This window comes from Embiotoca jacksoni, unplaced genomic scaffold (genome assembly GCF_022577435.1).
Source record: "Embiotoca jacksoni isolate LCO1_2020_lvr unplaced genomic scaffold, fEmbJac1.0.p SCAF_7, whole genome shotgun sequence".
In the NCBI taxonomy this organism is placed as follows: Eukaryota; Metazoa; Chordata; class Actinopteri; family Embiotocidae; genus Embiotoca; species Embiotoca jacksoni.
In genome coordinates, this window is record NW_027185425.1 from 18,958,453 (window position 1) to 18,971,284 (window position 12,832).

Genomic DNA, 12,832 nt, shown 5'->3' on the forward strand with positions numbered 1-12,832 from the left:
TAAAAAAAAAGTAACAGGAATTTATTTCCAGCATAAGCAGAGGTCACTAGCTTAGCTTTAGCACTACTTGCCTATAATAGAGGAAAGCATAAATGATGTAAATGGTTATCGTGTGGCAAGCTGTGGAAAAACGTTTTAGCTGTGGAACAACTAGAAATACAGTTTCAACATCCTGCTTTTCTTGTCATCCTGAATGGCTACGATGTAAACTCCAAGCAGCAACCAATCGTGATGTCACCCACTGCTTTCTGAAGCCTGGAGTTTGGCATTTCGGCTGTCACCATCTTGCTATTCTGGAGCCAGAAGTGACCATATTTGGACAAGCAGAGGAGGAGTGAGTGGTGAATCTGACTTAATACAATGCCCTTCCACCTGTAGTGAACACCTAACTGCACAATAGGCATTTCAATCAAACAGACACACCCCTAAATATATTTTTTGTAGCCTAATATCTAATTAATAATGGTATTATTATTTTAAGATGGACCGCCAGAAACCTAAAAAAAAAGTGACTTTAGGGAATGACACCATTTGTGAGACACTGACAAATGCTGACAAATTCAAATAAGTCACAGATTCAAGAGAACCTGCTCTCTGTTAATGCGTCATTTAAATGCAAAGAGTCTTTCTGTCTCCCTCCAGTTAGTTTTTCTCCTCCGTGCTCTGGATCATCAAAGCCAGCAGTGTTCAGGAGAGAAGACTCAGCAGAGCGGGGACAGGCGAGAGGGCAGAGGGTGGAGGCAGGAGACCATAAATGGTTTGAAGTTCTGTGCAGCAAATGAGTATCATGTTAAAAGCTCAAGAGGGAGGTTTGAAGGCAGAAGAGCCTCAGAAGTCTGCTTAGCTTTATTTGATTTTTTTTCCCCAAGTTGTGTGCATGTTGGACCATGTGTTGACGGCATTCATATTCTCAGAGGAGATTTATGATGAACCACGGCAACCATTAACTGAGTGACTTTTTTTTTCTCTCCTGTGAGCCACATTATATTTGCATTCAGAGTCTCTCTGAAATGGCAGACTTGGAAGACATCTAAAAGCAGACATCATCTCTCTGCATGGACGACAGATCTTCTGCTGCTCTTTTTAAAATGTGAAAATATTCATTTTCTTCAACACCATAATATGTGTTTCCATCTCCATTTCAAAGAAGCTGCAGATGAAAATGCATAAACATACCCTCTTTTGTATTTGTGTTGAAAGCTGATATGCATACTAGTAAGAACTATCTGCTGAAATGTCACCACTCACTTAATGTACTGTCCTTTAATGGGCTACTGAAGTCTTAGTCATAATTATCCTGATTTTCCACACTGGCCTCTTTTATGAAGTTCATCCGGAGCAGTGGGGCGTGTTTGACTTTGATTTACAGGTGTGGCCGAACAAAATGAGGTAATTGAGCATGCTGGTATTAACAACAGACTGGCTACCGACTCAGCGTGCTTGATTAAACTGTGATTAAATTAACTGTCAAACACTTTTTCTGTTGAAACAAAATAGAAATGCTATACAGATGATGTATAAAATCCAGTGTGGGTTTCACTATCACCAAAAAACTATTTGAGAGAAGGGGATGACATACTTGACATTTAGCCAGTATTTGTTGATATTTCACATTTTAGCAAATGGAAACCATTAAGAGGATAAAGTATTTGGCACTATCAGTTCCTGTTTGCAGTGCACCAATAGATCAACTAATACACAAAACTAGATTACTGTGATACTGAAGGAAACTTTACAATGTGAAGATAGTCAGTCAGATTATGCAGTTATAAAAAGTGTCTCTTTCTGTCTTTTCTTAACAGATTTGAAGTTTTCAAACTGCAATTGTTGCACAGGAACTGAACATAGCATTGTGATGAGCACGGAGCAGGAGGAACCTTGGTTAACATCAGCACCTGCGTTAGACGCGTTTTTGTGACCACTGGTAGATGCGATTACGTTTCTGAAATTTGAGCGTACATCATATTTAGTGTCCAATTTTTGGGGAACAGAAAAAAGTCATGGAGCCAGAACCAGGGAGTAAGGGTGTGGGGTGAGCTTTGATTGTGTTGTTGAGTGGGAGAAACTTGCATGTTTTCAATGTGCCGTGAGCAGGTGTGTTGTCATGTTGGAGAACTGAAGTGGCATTCCACCAATTGCACCAATTGTTTGGCTTCAGACTCCTCAGAACATCCCAGTAAAGCTCAGTGTTGACAGTCTGACAGTGCACAACTCCACGAATGTCAAAGAAAACCCACCTACCTGCCTCCATGAGCTGTCTATCACAACCTCTGCTGCTGCTGTAACTGCTAATTATGTTAATGCCCAGGCCAAACTACCGTAACTAACTTCCTGTTGTCTTCAGAACAACAACGTGCGTGTCCCAGCCACCCGATGTCTCTCCCTTTGCGCCCCCTGAAAACCTCTGACGAGAAACCTTACAAGAGGCTGCCAGGTCTCAGAGAACCCCCACAGTTATATTGACTCAGTTCTTTTTTTTTAGGCGTCCTCAGCGAGTTCAATTTAATTTAAGTCCAATAAAATCCCCCTTCAAGGGCTTTTGTTTGATCCAGAAAAAAAACATGTTCAATTTTATCATTAAAAGAACAGCAGCAACACTGTATCATGCACAGCAATCATGTTTCCATTCCCACATTGCTCCAAACACTGAGCCTTGGCATCTGCCCTCCTGCAGCACAATGATGACAAGCAGGCTGACAGATTCAGAAGAAACACTATCATGAAAAAAAAACAAAAAAAACTGCAAGCTGAAGGGCGTAACATGTTCCTTTTTAGCTGCAATGTTTCATGTAATTGGTATTCCACTGGCTGGTGGGCGCAAATCAATACTATCGAGCTGCTGGTGCCCAATAAACTAAGTTGTTGTCTCAATTGCAGTCTCTTTAGCGTCTCCGAAAGAATTTAAAGCCCTTGGAAAAATTTGAGGGAAAACGTGTATTTGCAGTGTTACCTCGCAGCGCATTTTGGAAAACTCTGACCTTGCATAGTCTTTCTGAGCCACAGAATAAACCAGAGGGTTGGACAGACAGACGATTCTCCATTGATGCATTCAAACATAACAGATAAAGCTGACTTCACACTCGAAATGAACAGGTAAAACTGCATTTCCACTCTGGCACACAGCCTGTGCAACTTTATAGCAAATCAATTTCACTTCTCCGAGTTACATGTTGATGCTATGTTAAAGAAAAATACATTTGAAAGCCTAAATACATTATTTATTAATGCAGTAGGCGGTGAGAATGTAGCTCCCAACAACACACTGTAATGTAGGCTAACTTTTTTCTGTATAAATAAATGTGAATGAAGTCACTGTCAGGATCCATGTCTGACCCGAGTGTGTTTTGACCTTTGTTTCCCCAAACCTCCTTTCCTCATGTGTCCTTTGTGTATTTGTTCTGTTTGGCCATGTGCTTGTGTTTTGTTCTGTGTCCTCCTCTGCTCGCCACTAATCACCTCCCTTGGCCACGCCCCTCATCAGTCTGAGGGCCACAAATCCTGCTGATGACCACCTGCAGGTTGCTCATCTCACTAATCACCTCCCTAGACTATATCAACCCCGGTCCTGCAGTCCTTCGGTGTCGGTCCATACTCTCAGCTACATCACCCCACCCACAACCTGTTGCCAGTGCTAGCAGCCAGCCATCCGTCCGTTCCTGTTCCGTGCCCGGTTCCTGTTCCGTTCCGTGCTGGCAACGTGTCATGGATTACCACACACTTCCTCCAGCCTGTGTCGCAAGTATCCAGTCTGCTGCCCTCTTGTGTCGGACCTCGGGAAAACACACAAGTCGCTCCAGTCTGCCGCCTGCCTGCCTGAGCTGACTCCGCTCCCCCCGGTGAGAAGTCGGTGGAGTTTCCCTCCCGACTCGGGAAGAGGAAAGAGAGCGGGGAAAAGACATTAGGCACCTGTAAAATAAAGACTTTTCTGTACTTTTACTCGAGACTGCGTCTGCGTTTGGGTCCATTCCAGCCACACCTCATAACAGTCACATCCTCTGCTGAGCCTAAAATTCCCTCGTGGCACTACAGATTCCAAACTTAAAAAAAGTATTGTATGAGCCGCAAAACAGAAGATGCTTCCAACACTTTCAAACTTGTTGGTATACAGTACATCCTCATAAATGTTTTGGGGCTCAATAGACTCCCATTCAGCTTCTCTCATGAAATACAAAGTCAATATTTTTTTTCTCGAAGTCATTTCAGTGTTGTTGGCTAAAGGAATTCCTTATTAGTTCTCTGAAAAGAAATTCCATCATTAATTAAATATTGGGCTTCAAAACACTGCATTTTTAGGGGCGTGTGTCTGTTTCATTGACAGGTCTGTGGTGCAGTCAAGGTTTCTTCTATAGGTAGGCGGGGCGTAGTGTCCTCGGGTTCGCAATAAGAGCCAGATCCTCACTCGCTGCTTCCCAGCTCGTCCAAATATGGTCACTTCTGCCTCCAAAATAGGAAGATTGCGACGGACATCTAAACTCAAAACTTCATAACCAAAATTCACAAACCAATGGGTGACGTCATGGTTGGTTGCCACTTGGTTTGTACTAGTGTGGTGGTGGAAAAGTACCAACAGCACACTGCAAAGATACACTATTACAAGTAAAAGCAATGCACTGAAAATCAAATGCTTAAATGTATATATCTGAATCAAAATATAAGTTTTCTCATTAGTTTAAATGGATGAGAAAGAATGACATTTTGTTTGTGGATCCTTCATTTGCTGCAGCCATTAGAGTGTAGAATCAGTTGTTTCCAGGTTTAATGGAAAGTCTGTGACAATCATAGATAATCAGCCTTAAGAGGAACAAACCATTATATCTGTTACACAGTTCAGACTAACACTTTAAACCCTTTTTCCTCAGCCTCACTGTTTGTGCAGTTACAGCTGCCTGCCTTTGTAAGGCAGCACTGGTCTTTAACACAGTATGGGTAATGTACGACCTCCATAAGTGGACTCACAGCAGGTTCCTGTGATGATGGGATCTCACTCAGCTATATATCAAATCTTCATCTCTTATACAGCAGCAGCTGAGAGGAACATCCGAGCCATCCGAGCATGTGCTCATCCCGCCTGAAATCGACCTTCTCTAATGGATGGAAAGAAGATGAAAAGCGGTCTTTGTGACGCTGCCGGCCCCTGAGGAACACCAGGAAGTGTAATCAGCAATGACCCATGCTAGACTCCACCAATCCCACGGAGTTCGTTAACATACCCAGCCGGCCTCGGGGGAGCTTTGCCTAGAACAGCGGAACAAGCATTTGATAACTGCGAATGAATTATAAAGTCCCGGACGTCTGCCAGCTCCTTTCCACAAATCGCCAACAATTTACCGGAGCCAGCAGCTTAAAACCGGCATCACCTTCCCCACTTGGATGTTTTCCTTTCGCACGTTTGCTTGTGCAGCACTCACCGAGGAAAACAGTCAGGTTTTCATTAAACATATATGTAAAATGTCAGTGCAGATTGGATGCAGGTCACCTGTGTTGATACATGACTAACTGGAAGAGAAAAGCAGCGAGGGGACTGAGTGTGTGGAAACAAGCTGTCAGGAGGTCGATGATTGGAACACAGTGTAATAACACTGTTTGGCATAAATCACGGAGGGACCCCGGTGAGCACGAAGGTGTTGTTATAAATCCATTTCAACATCCTTTAACATTCATCCAGACCCTGAAACAAAGCGTGTTCACACTTTTCTCGAGGACATGAGGGAGACTGCTGTCATTACTGGTGAGAATAAGCATATTTCACCGCCGGTCAGCAGTGTGGAATCACTGCAAGTCAGCTCCTTCCTTAATTTGACCAGGGTGATCTTGTTTGAAGAATTTCTTACATCAGCCTCTAAGCTTTCTACAGTTACTAGACTGACGAGACTGTTGAAATGGATTGGGTGTATCTGTAGTTTCTTTTCAAGAGTTGCAATCTCAGATGGGTGCCATAAAAACATTTAAAAGCTGAAAAGATTAGTTGACCGGACAGGGGAAAAAAGAAAGATTGTTTTTCAGTAACTTTTCAAGCAAAAAATGATTTATTCTCACATAAAAGGATTTGCTACTTTTCTGTGTCATCAATTAACTAAAACAGACACAAACAAATCCTTAAATTAAATAAAAAAATTATTTTAACGCTGCATTTTTGTTGTTGTCGTTTTGGCCTTTTGAGAGCAGCATATTTGATCATCTTATAAAAGCAGAACATTATGGTATTTACAGATCTTTCTGGCCACTTGACGAATCTAAGTCAAATATTCACTCTTCTTTTTATCTCTGTTTTGGTCTCCACCCGCTCTTAAGAAAATCATCTGGTTCTTTCACTGTAAATGAGCTAAAGAATTGAAGTTTAGCTATGCTACATTATTACTTTGTCAACCTGCTTTTTGTTTTAGCTGAAACAACAATTAAAAAAAGTGAAACAATGCTGTTGTTTGTTCAATGTGTAATAACTGAGAATTATTAATTTGTTAAATTTATTTAAATGAAACTTTCTAATTTATGTTTATGGTTGAACCATTTTTTTTTTTTTAAATTGGATACAAATAAACTGGCAGTGGGACATGCATCGAATCAACATCAAATATGTTGTATGTTTGATTACTTCAAATAAGTGCAGCTGCAAACACCTGGAAACACGAGAGAAGTGAGACTGAAGCAAACAGTAAATGTGTTGTCAGACAAAACAAAACAATGAGCTAAAAGAGGCATAATAATTTCCATAGAACTAAAGATATCTACAGAGTTGGGTGATATTTCTCTGAGTTTGTCCATAAGTAAACTTGTTAACATTACAAATAACCTTTTGCTCTATTTCTAATGCAAAAAAGATTGCTAACTGCGTTTTTAAGACATTATATAAAAGTGAAAGAAGCGAAAATGTAAGAATCAACCGGGTCTCCATTCATCACAGCACATTCGATTGGAATATCATGAAGGCAAATGCATCCCAGTCTGCACCGGACAACCACATAGGCAGCTCTGTATCGGCCATATAGAAAGATAAACCCTCAGAAACACAGTTTATTTTGCCAAACAACTCACAAGGTGATACAGTTCATTGCCTCCCTGAGGCAACAAATTCAGCAGCCACCACTGGTTTTTTTTTTGTTATTTTGAGCTGCATGGCCGAGCACAAATGTTGTTTTCTTCTATTTAGTAGCAGTCAGTGTTTGCTGCTCTTACTGTAAATCAAAAGTAAGTCAGGAGGCAAAACACAATCTGAAATATATCTCCTGAGAGGTGTCTAAGGAGCATTGTGATGGGAGGTGAGGGAAGGATGGCTGCAGTTAGTCTCGGCTAGGTTTAAAAAGATTGGACATACTGTATCTAGATACAAGTTTCTATATCCAAGCAGGGTCCGAGGGACTGATCCAAATCTGCAAAGCTGTTCTTCCCTGATAACTCAAACAAAAAATGTCCCTCGGGGATTAATAAAGTAAACCTAACTCCCCCTGTATCTGTATTAAGTTCTCATGCTTCATCTTCTTTTTGTCTCTTAGATCCAACTTTGATCTGACAAATAGACAATTTGAATGATCTGGAATTCCTTCATATTTTTATGATTTGCCACAGAACATGTCTGTGAAGTGATCATTGAGGACAATGTAAATCAAAAGGACCAATTAGCCTTAACAAAATATTGTGAATTTCACTGGAGGATATCAAGCTCAACTCTGTGGAGAGCTGGAAGATTCATCTGTTCAGTCACACTGCTCAGCCTCTTCCAGCTCCTGAATCACGACCACCTGTTTTTGTCCTGTCCAGAATGAAATACCTTTTGGTGAAAGATTTACAATTAGTGACCATAGTCAGGACAAAAGTTACTTTTATGTGGCACAAACTCCTTTTCGAGCTTCTACATTCAACATCTAAAAATATTTAAACAAAATACTTATCTGGTTTACTGAGCAATCAGTATCATAAAGAAATGACTAAAGCCAAAGAGGACTGGTATGATATGATTCATGTAACATTTTCTAATTAAAGGAATCACACTCTCCTTGAGGCTTCGGAAAATAAGAATAGACAAAATTTGGCAGAAGAAATGTTTATTTCCCGAAAATGCTCTTCCTTTGTTTAAACTTTTCCATCCATTCAAACTGTTATCATGGCGAAATGTGAAATAGACATGCCGGTCCACCACAGCAAAACGTGAAATAGCCACGCTTTGGCCTGTCTGGGCGTGACAGTTACATGTTTTCTTGTAGTGGACGATAATGAAACCTACTGCATGCGTAGAGCCATTCCCCACGTTGCAATTTTGTTCTTTAATTACACTGTAAAAAGTTGAAAGCTGGATCACTCTGTAAAGCAGGGGGCCTCCAACCAGTAGCTGCTAGTCAAATATGTGTTTGTTGACTATCGGTTTGTTATTGTTCAAATAAAAGAAGCTTATTCAGCTAGTTTAGGTGGAGCTCAGCTCACTAAATGATTAGTAACATTTATTCACAGTAGATGTCAGAGGGAAAAAGGTTGGAGATGACTGTGCAAACTTTGAAGTTAGGCCAAATAAAGGGAAAAAAAAACTAATTAAAAAAAAGATCAATTATTTGAAAGGACAACATTCACAGTAAAAGTCTATTTAAAAATGCTGTCAAAGAATGTCCCCTAATTAACTGCCACAGCACCAACACTAATGTATATGCCTTTCTTTGGCCCCTCCTGGACAACTCTGAAATGAGTTCAGACTTGCGGTTTGAACTCGCGGGTCCCTCCGGCCGCTGACAGCATGCTGCACAAACAGGCCCAGCCAGTTTGCATTAAATTTGTTTTCATTAAATGTGTCATTATTTTGTTCTGAACATTCACAGAGCGCCCATAATGAAGCGTCTGGAAAAACAACACAGCACATAAAAGCAGCAGCAGCAGGCCGGCTTTATCGCAGGCGAGTGACTTGTTCTGTGTTGTGGTTTTGTACCAAAGCAGCATTGTTTACATCGCTATCTCTGAACTAGACGGTAAATATCTCCAAACTCGGTGCCTCTGTGGTTTACATTTGTTTATACAAACTAAATATTGCAGTATTCAGTAACCTGAGAGCAAAACCATCACGGCGGGCTGATGACTGTGTGGCCATCATACTTGGTTATTAAACCAAACTTTCTCTTGAAAATGACATGATGGTGGTGATTGTACTTACAGTGGTTTCCTCGGTAACATTTCCTGTCCCATTAGCACATATTGTATTCTCACTCACATTTGAGAGCCTTGTGTTTGTGTGGCTGGGTGAAGGCGTGAGGTGCAGGGCGTGGGGGGAGGGACATGAGACCACTAAGAGGCCGGAGGAGCCTGTGTGGATGTTTAAGTTGAAGCCGGCAGCTGATTTAGATGCTGATGGGTTGGTGGTGGTAAATGAGAGACCTGTGATGGAAACTGACAGGCACTCCTTCTTATCAATCGAGGAGAGTCAACCACCCACCGAGCTCAGCTACCCATTCAGCAGGTCAAGTAACTCACATATCTGCTGCAGCTACCCACTGGATATGTGACTAGTTCACTTGTGACTAGCTTCACTTGGCCAGTAAATAGCATCCCTTGGCTAGCTGGGACAAGTAAAGGGGGGCTTCTTACCTTTTCCAACCATATATGGTTTGAGGCACTGAATGTAGATTTTATTATCTGAAAGCAGCTATCAGAACCAGTACAGAAGTACATTGCATTGACAAAACAAAACTGGGATACATTTCTGACAGTTATTTTCATTATAGATTAATGTGTCAATTCTTCTCAAGATTAATCAACGAGCTGTTTGGTCTTTAAAATGTCAGAAAATGGTGAAAAATGTTGACCAGTGTCTCTCAAGCACCAAAGTGCAGCCTAAAATGTCTATTTTTGTCCCGAACAACAGTCTACAACAAAAATATCTTCACTTTATTATCATGGATAACCAACTAATTGTTGCAGCTCTCGAGAAAAGATCCTGTGAAAGATACGTTGCTGAGAAAGATGGTAATCAGCTGATTTAATGTGACTAACATGAGCTGAAGGTTATTTGAGTTTTTTCAACAATCCATGTTAAACTGTTTCACTTGTGTGAACAGATGTAAACTTGTTCAAGAAACAGGAAATATAACGTTGCCATGGATACGGTTAGTTGGACTGTGGGCTGCTACATTAATTGCGTGTTTGTGTCTTTATTTATTTACATTTTGGAAAATGAAATACCCTGAATTGTGTATTAACACTTGACAGTTACAAGTAATTTAGAGTAAAATAACGGTGCAGGAACTGAAAGGCTTCAAAAAGGGATCAAGTCACGTACTTTCAGTTAATCTCTTCTTGACAGTGTTCAGGCTACAATAAAAATGTGTAAATGTATGCGCATGTAATATAATCAATAAATTATAATCAAATTGGTTATGATGCTTTCCATGAAAGTAATATATTTGCACCTTTACGACAGAGTAAAGAGTGGCAATAAAAAAAGATTTTTCCTCTATTAAGCCATGACTAGAGTCTGCAGAACTTAATCTGCTGCCCGAACAACCTCTGCAAACAAGGTTGTATGAACTGTGAGGCGAGAACCGGGACAAAAAGAGCCCTCGAACCCCGCTGAGCAGCACCGCTCGCTGTCGCTCCATATGCTCTGCAAGGAAATAACTGAAGGGGACTCAGACGAGCGTAGCAACATTTGTATCTCCTTTCTCTTCTGGACTATTGAGGCTGGACACTCAGACATATTACAAATATAAAATCAATGCAAAACTGTAACAGTGAGATGAGAATAGTAGAAAGTGTTTGTTTGACATAATTTGCTGTTGTAGATGTGCATTTACAACGTGTGACATTTTCACTCCAACAATAAACTGACAGTACATCACAGCTGGATGATAGCTGCTATTGAAATGGACGAAAGGAACCACCATTAACAGCTTGTTAATTTTCAGAATACAGTTGGTTCATAAAGCAGTGGATGGTTTCGGACCAAAACATATCTCTGCGTTGAGTCCTTTCGGACGGTTTGGGACAAGGTCTGCTCTCCTCCCCCTCATTTAAAACTACATACAAGTGGCTACTACTCATTCATACTTCACATTGTACTGAAGCTGGGCTGAAATTGTTACTTTTGTCTAAACTGGTTCTTTTTTTTTTTAATAGATTTTTGTACTAATGTATTTTAGTTTTCTATTTTAGATGTTTGTTCTGAATTATATTTTTATCCCTTTCATGTCTCAAGTAACTTGAAAGGCCTCGACGTGCCTTCCCTTAAAGAGTTACTAACCCAGTTTAATGCTAATGTATCGTATTGAATCCTTCCACATCCTGCTCTGTATACATGTTCACTCCTGCTCTGTTGCTTTCTTCCAGGAAGAAGGAAACAAAATCTGCTGCTTTCCTCTGCCCACTGTACACTTGATTACTAGCACACTAAATATCTGCTGCAAAAAAAACATAAAACACTTTTCAGGAGTGCTTGGATAAGTCTGTGTGGACCAGATGTTCATTTCCACCTGTTGCTGCTTTCACACGAGAGCTGTCCAACATCAGCACAGTCCACAACTGCTCGGCGTGAGCTGCTCTGCTGCAGCAGGTGTGCATTATGCATCATGGGCAGTGGCACACAGACGACCAGTCAGTGCGGAGCTTCAGTCGGTCTGACGCTGGATTTAAAGCCACCGTAACAACAAGATGCTGCCTTTAATGTTAGATTCATAATTTACAGAATTTACAAAGCAGTAGTCAGGCGTTATTATGAAGATTGAAACGGTTTCTGCTTTGCTGTAATCACTTCCTGGTTCATACCAGCGATTAACAGATCCTTTCAAAGAATCAGATCAAGTAGAAGTCCCACTTTCAGTTTGCTGAGTTGTGGTCAGAAGACGATAACAAAAAGGAGGGAAATACATATTTGTATTGAGCTTCCAAAGATATCAACCTGATTTGTTTGAGCTTTATCTTTATCTTCAGATAAACTTTTAAAAACATTTTTGCACAGGAAAAGTACTATGGACATTTTCCCTACGATCATGAGATTTTTAGTTGATGATCAGTTGTCATAAAAATAAGTGCGATTAACAATTGAATTGTCTTTTTCTGTTCATTTTATGCCACTGTTAAAGTATAAGCCTTATCATAGTTTATCAATACACATAATGAAGTGGAAGAGCCATTAATGGCATTGACAGTGAACATTGGAACATATATATATATATATATATATATATATATATATATATATATACTGCCTTTGACCTTTGACCGCCCCTTTTTGCAGCAAATCTGACAAATCATCTCCTCCAAGTTGTCAGCTTCTTCTCCTTTTTCATTTGGCTAAAATATCAAATTGTGCCCACAGTGGTGCTTCCAAACATGGAAATAGGATATTTCTGTTTGTTTCATCCACCTGGGACTTGTCCCCACTCTCTTCCATTGGAAGCACTATATGAAGGGATTCTTTAACAGCCAGTGTGAAAAGAAGAACCGATTAAACTCGTTTATTTTGTCTTATCAGCACCTGATTGTTATTTCAAGACAAAGTTGGAAAAACTGTGAAGCTTTCCTTTAACTGTGACAAACGTTGAAGCCTACCTCGTAGAAGATCCGGGGTCGGGTGTGGCCAGTTGTAGGTCCTGATGAGCTGCCAGTCAAAGTCGTCCTCTTGGCCCTGTCGGTATTCACACAAGCCCGGGTCTGAGTCCTCGTCAAATGTACAGCCAGCTGCAAAGAGGAAAGAAAAGGAAAATTAGTAAAGTTTCTTTGCTATGTGCTAGCAGGGAAAGACTGTTGAAGGAATAATAGTCCCTATTATTGCTCAGTTACATCACCACAGGCTCACTGCAAATGTCTTAGTACATCAGCTCGTGGAGAATCTTTGCAGCCATAAACTAAATTACAGCTAATG

At 40.6% G+C, this 12,832-nt stretch overlaps 1 protein-coding gene across 4 annotated transcripts in view; it reads right to left on the reverse strand.

Annotated features, from left to right (window-relative positions):
• Window positions 1–12,832, reverse strand: part of ptprua (protein tyrosine phosphatase receptor type Ua) — a 230,122-nt gene that overhangs the window by 156,781 nt on the left and 60,509 nt on the right. For all 4 annotated transcript variants that reach the window (XM_069175969.1, XM_069175967.1, XM_069175965.1 and 1 more), the window contains exon 2: window positions 12,520–12,648. In XM_069175969.1, coding sequence (XP_069032070.1) covers window positions 12,520–12,648 — 129 coding nt within the window. The remainder of the gene's footprint in view (window positions 1–12,519; window positions 12,649–12,832) is intronic.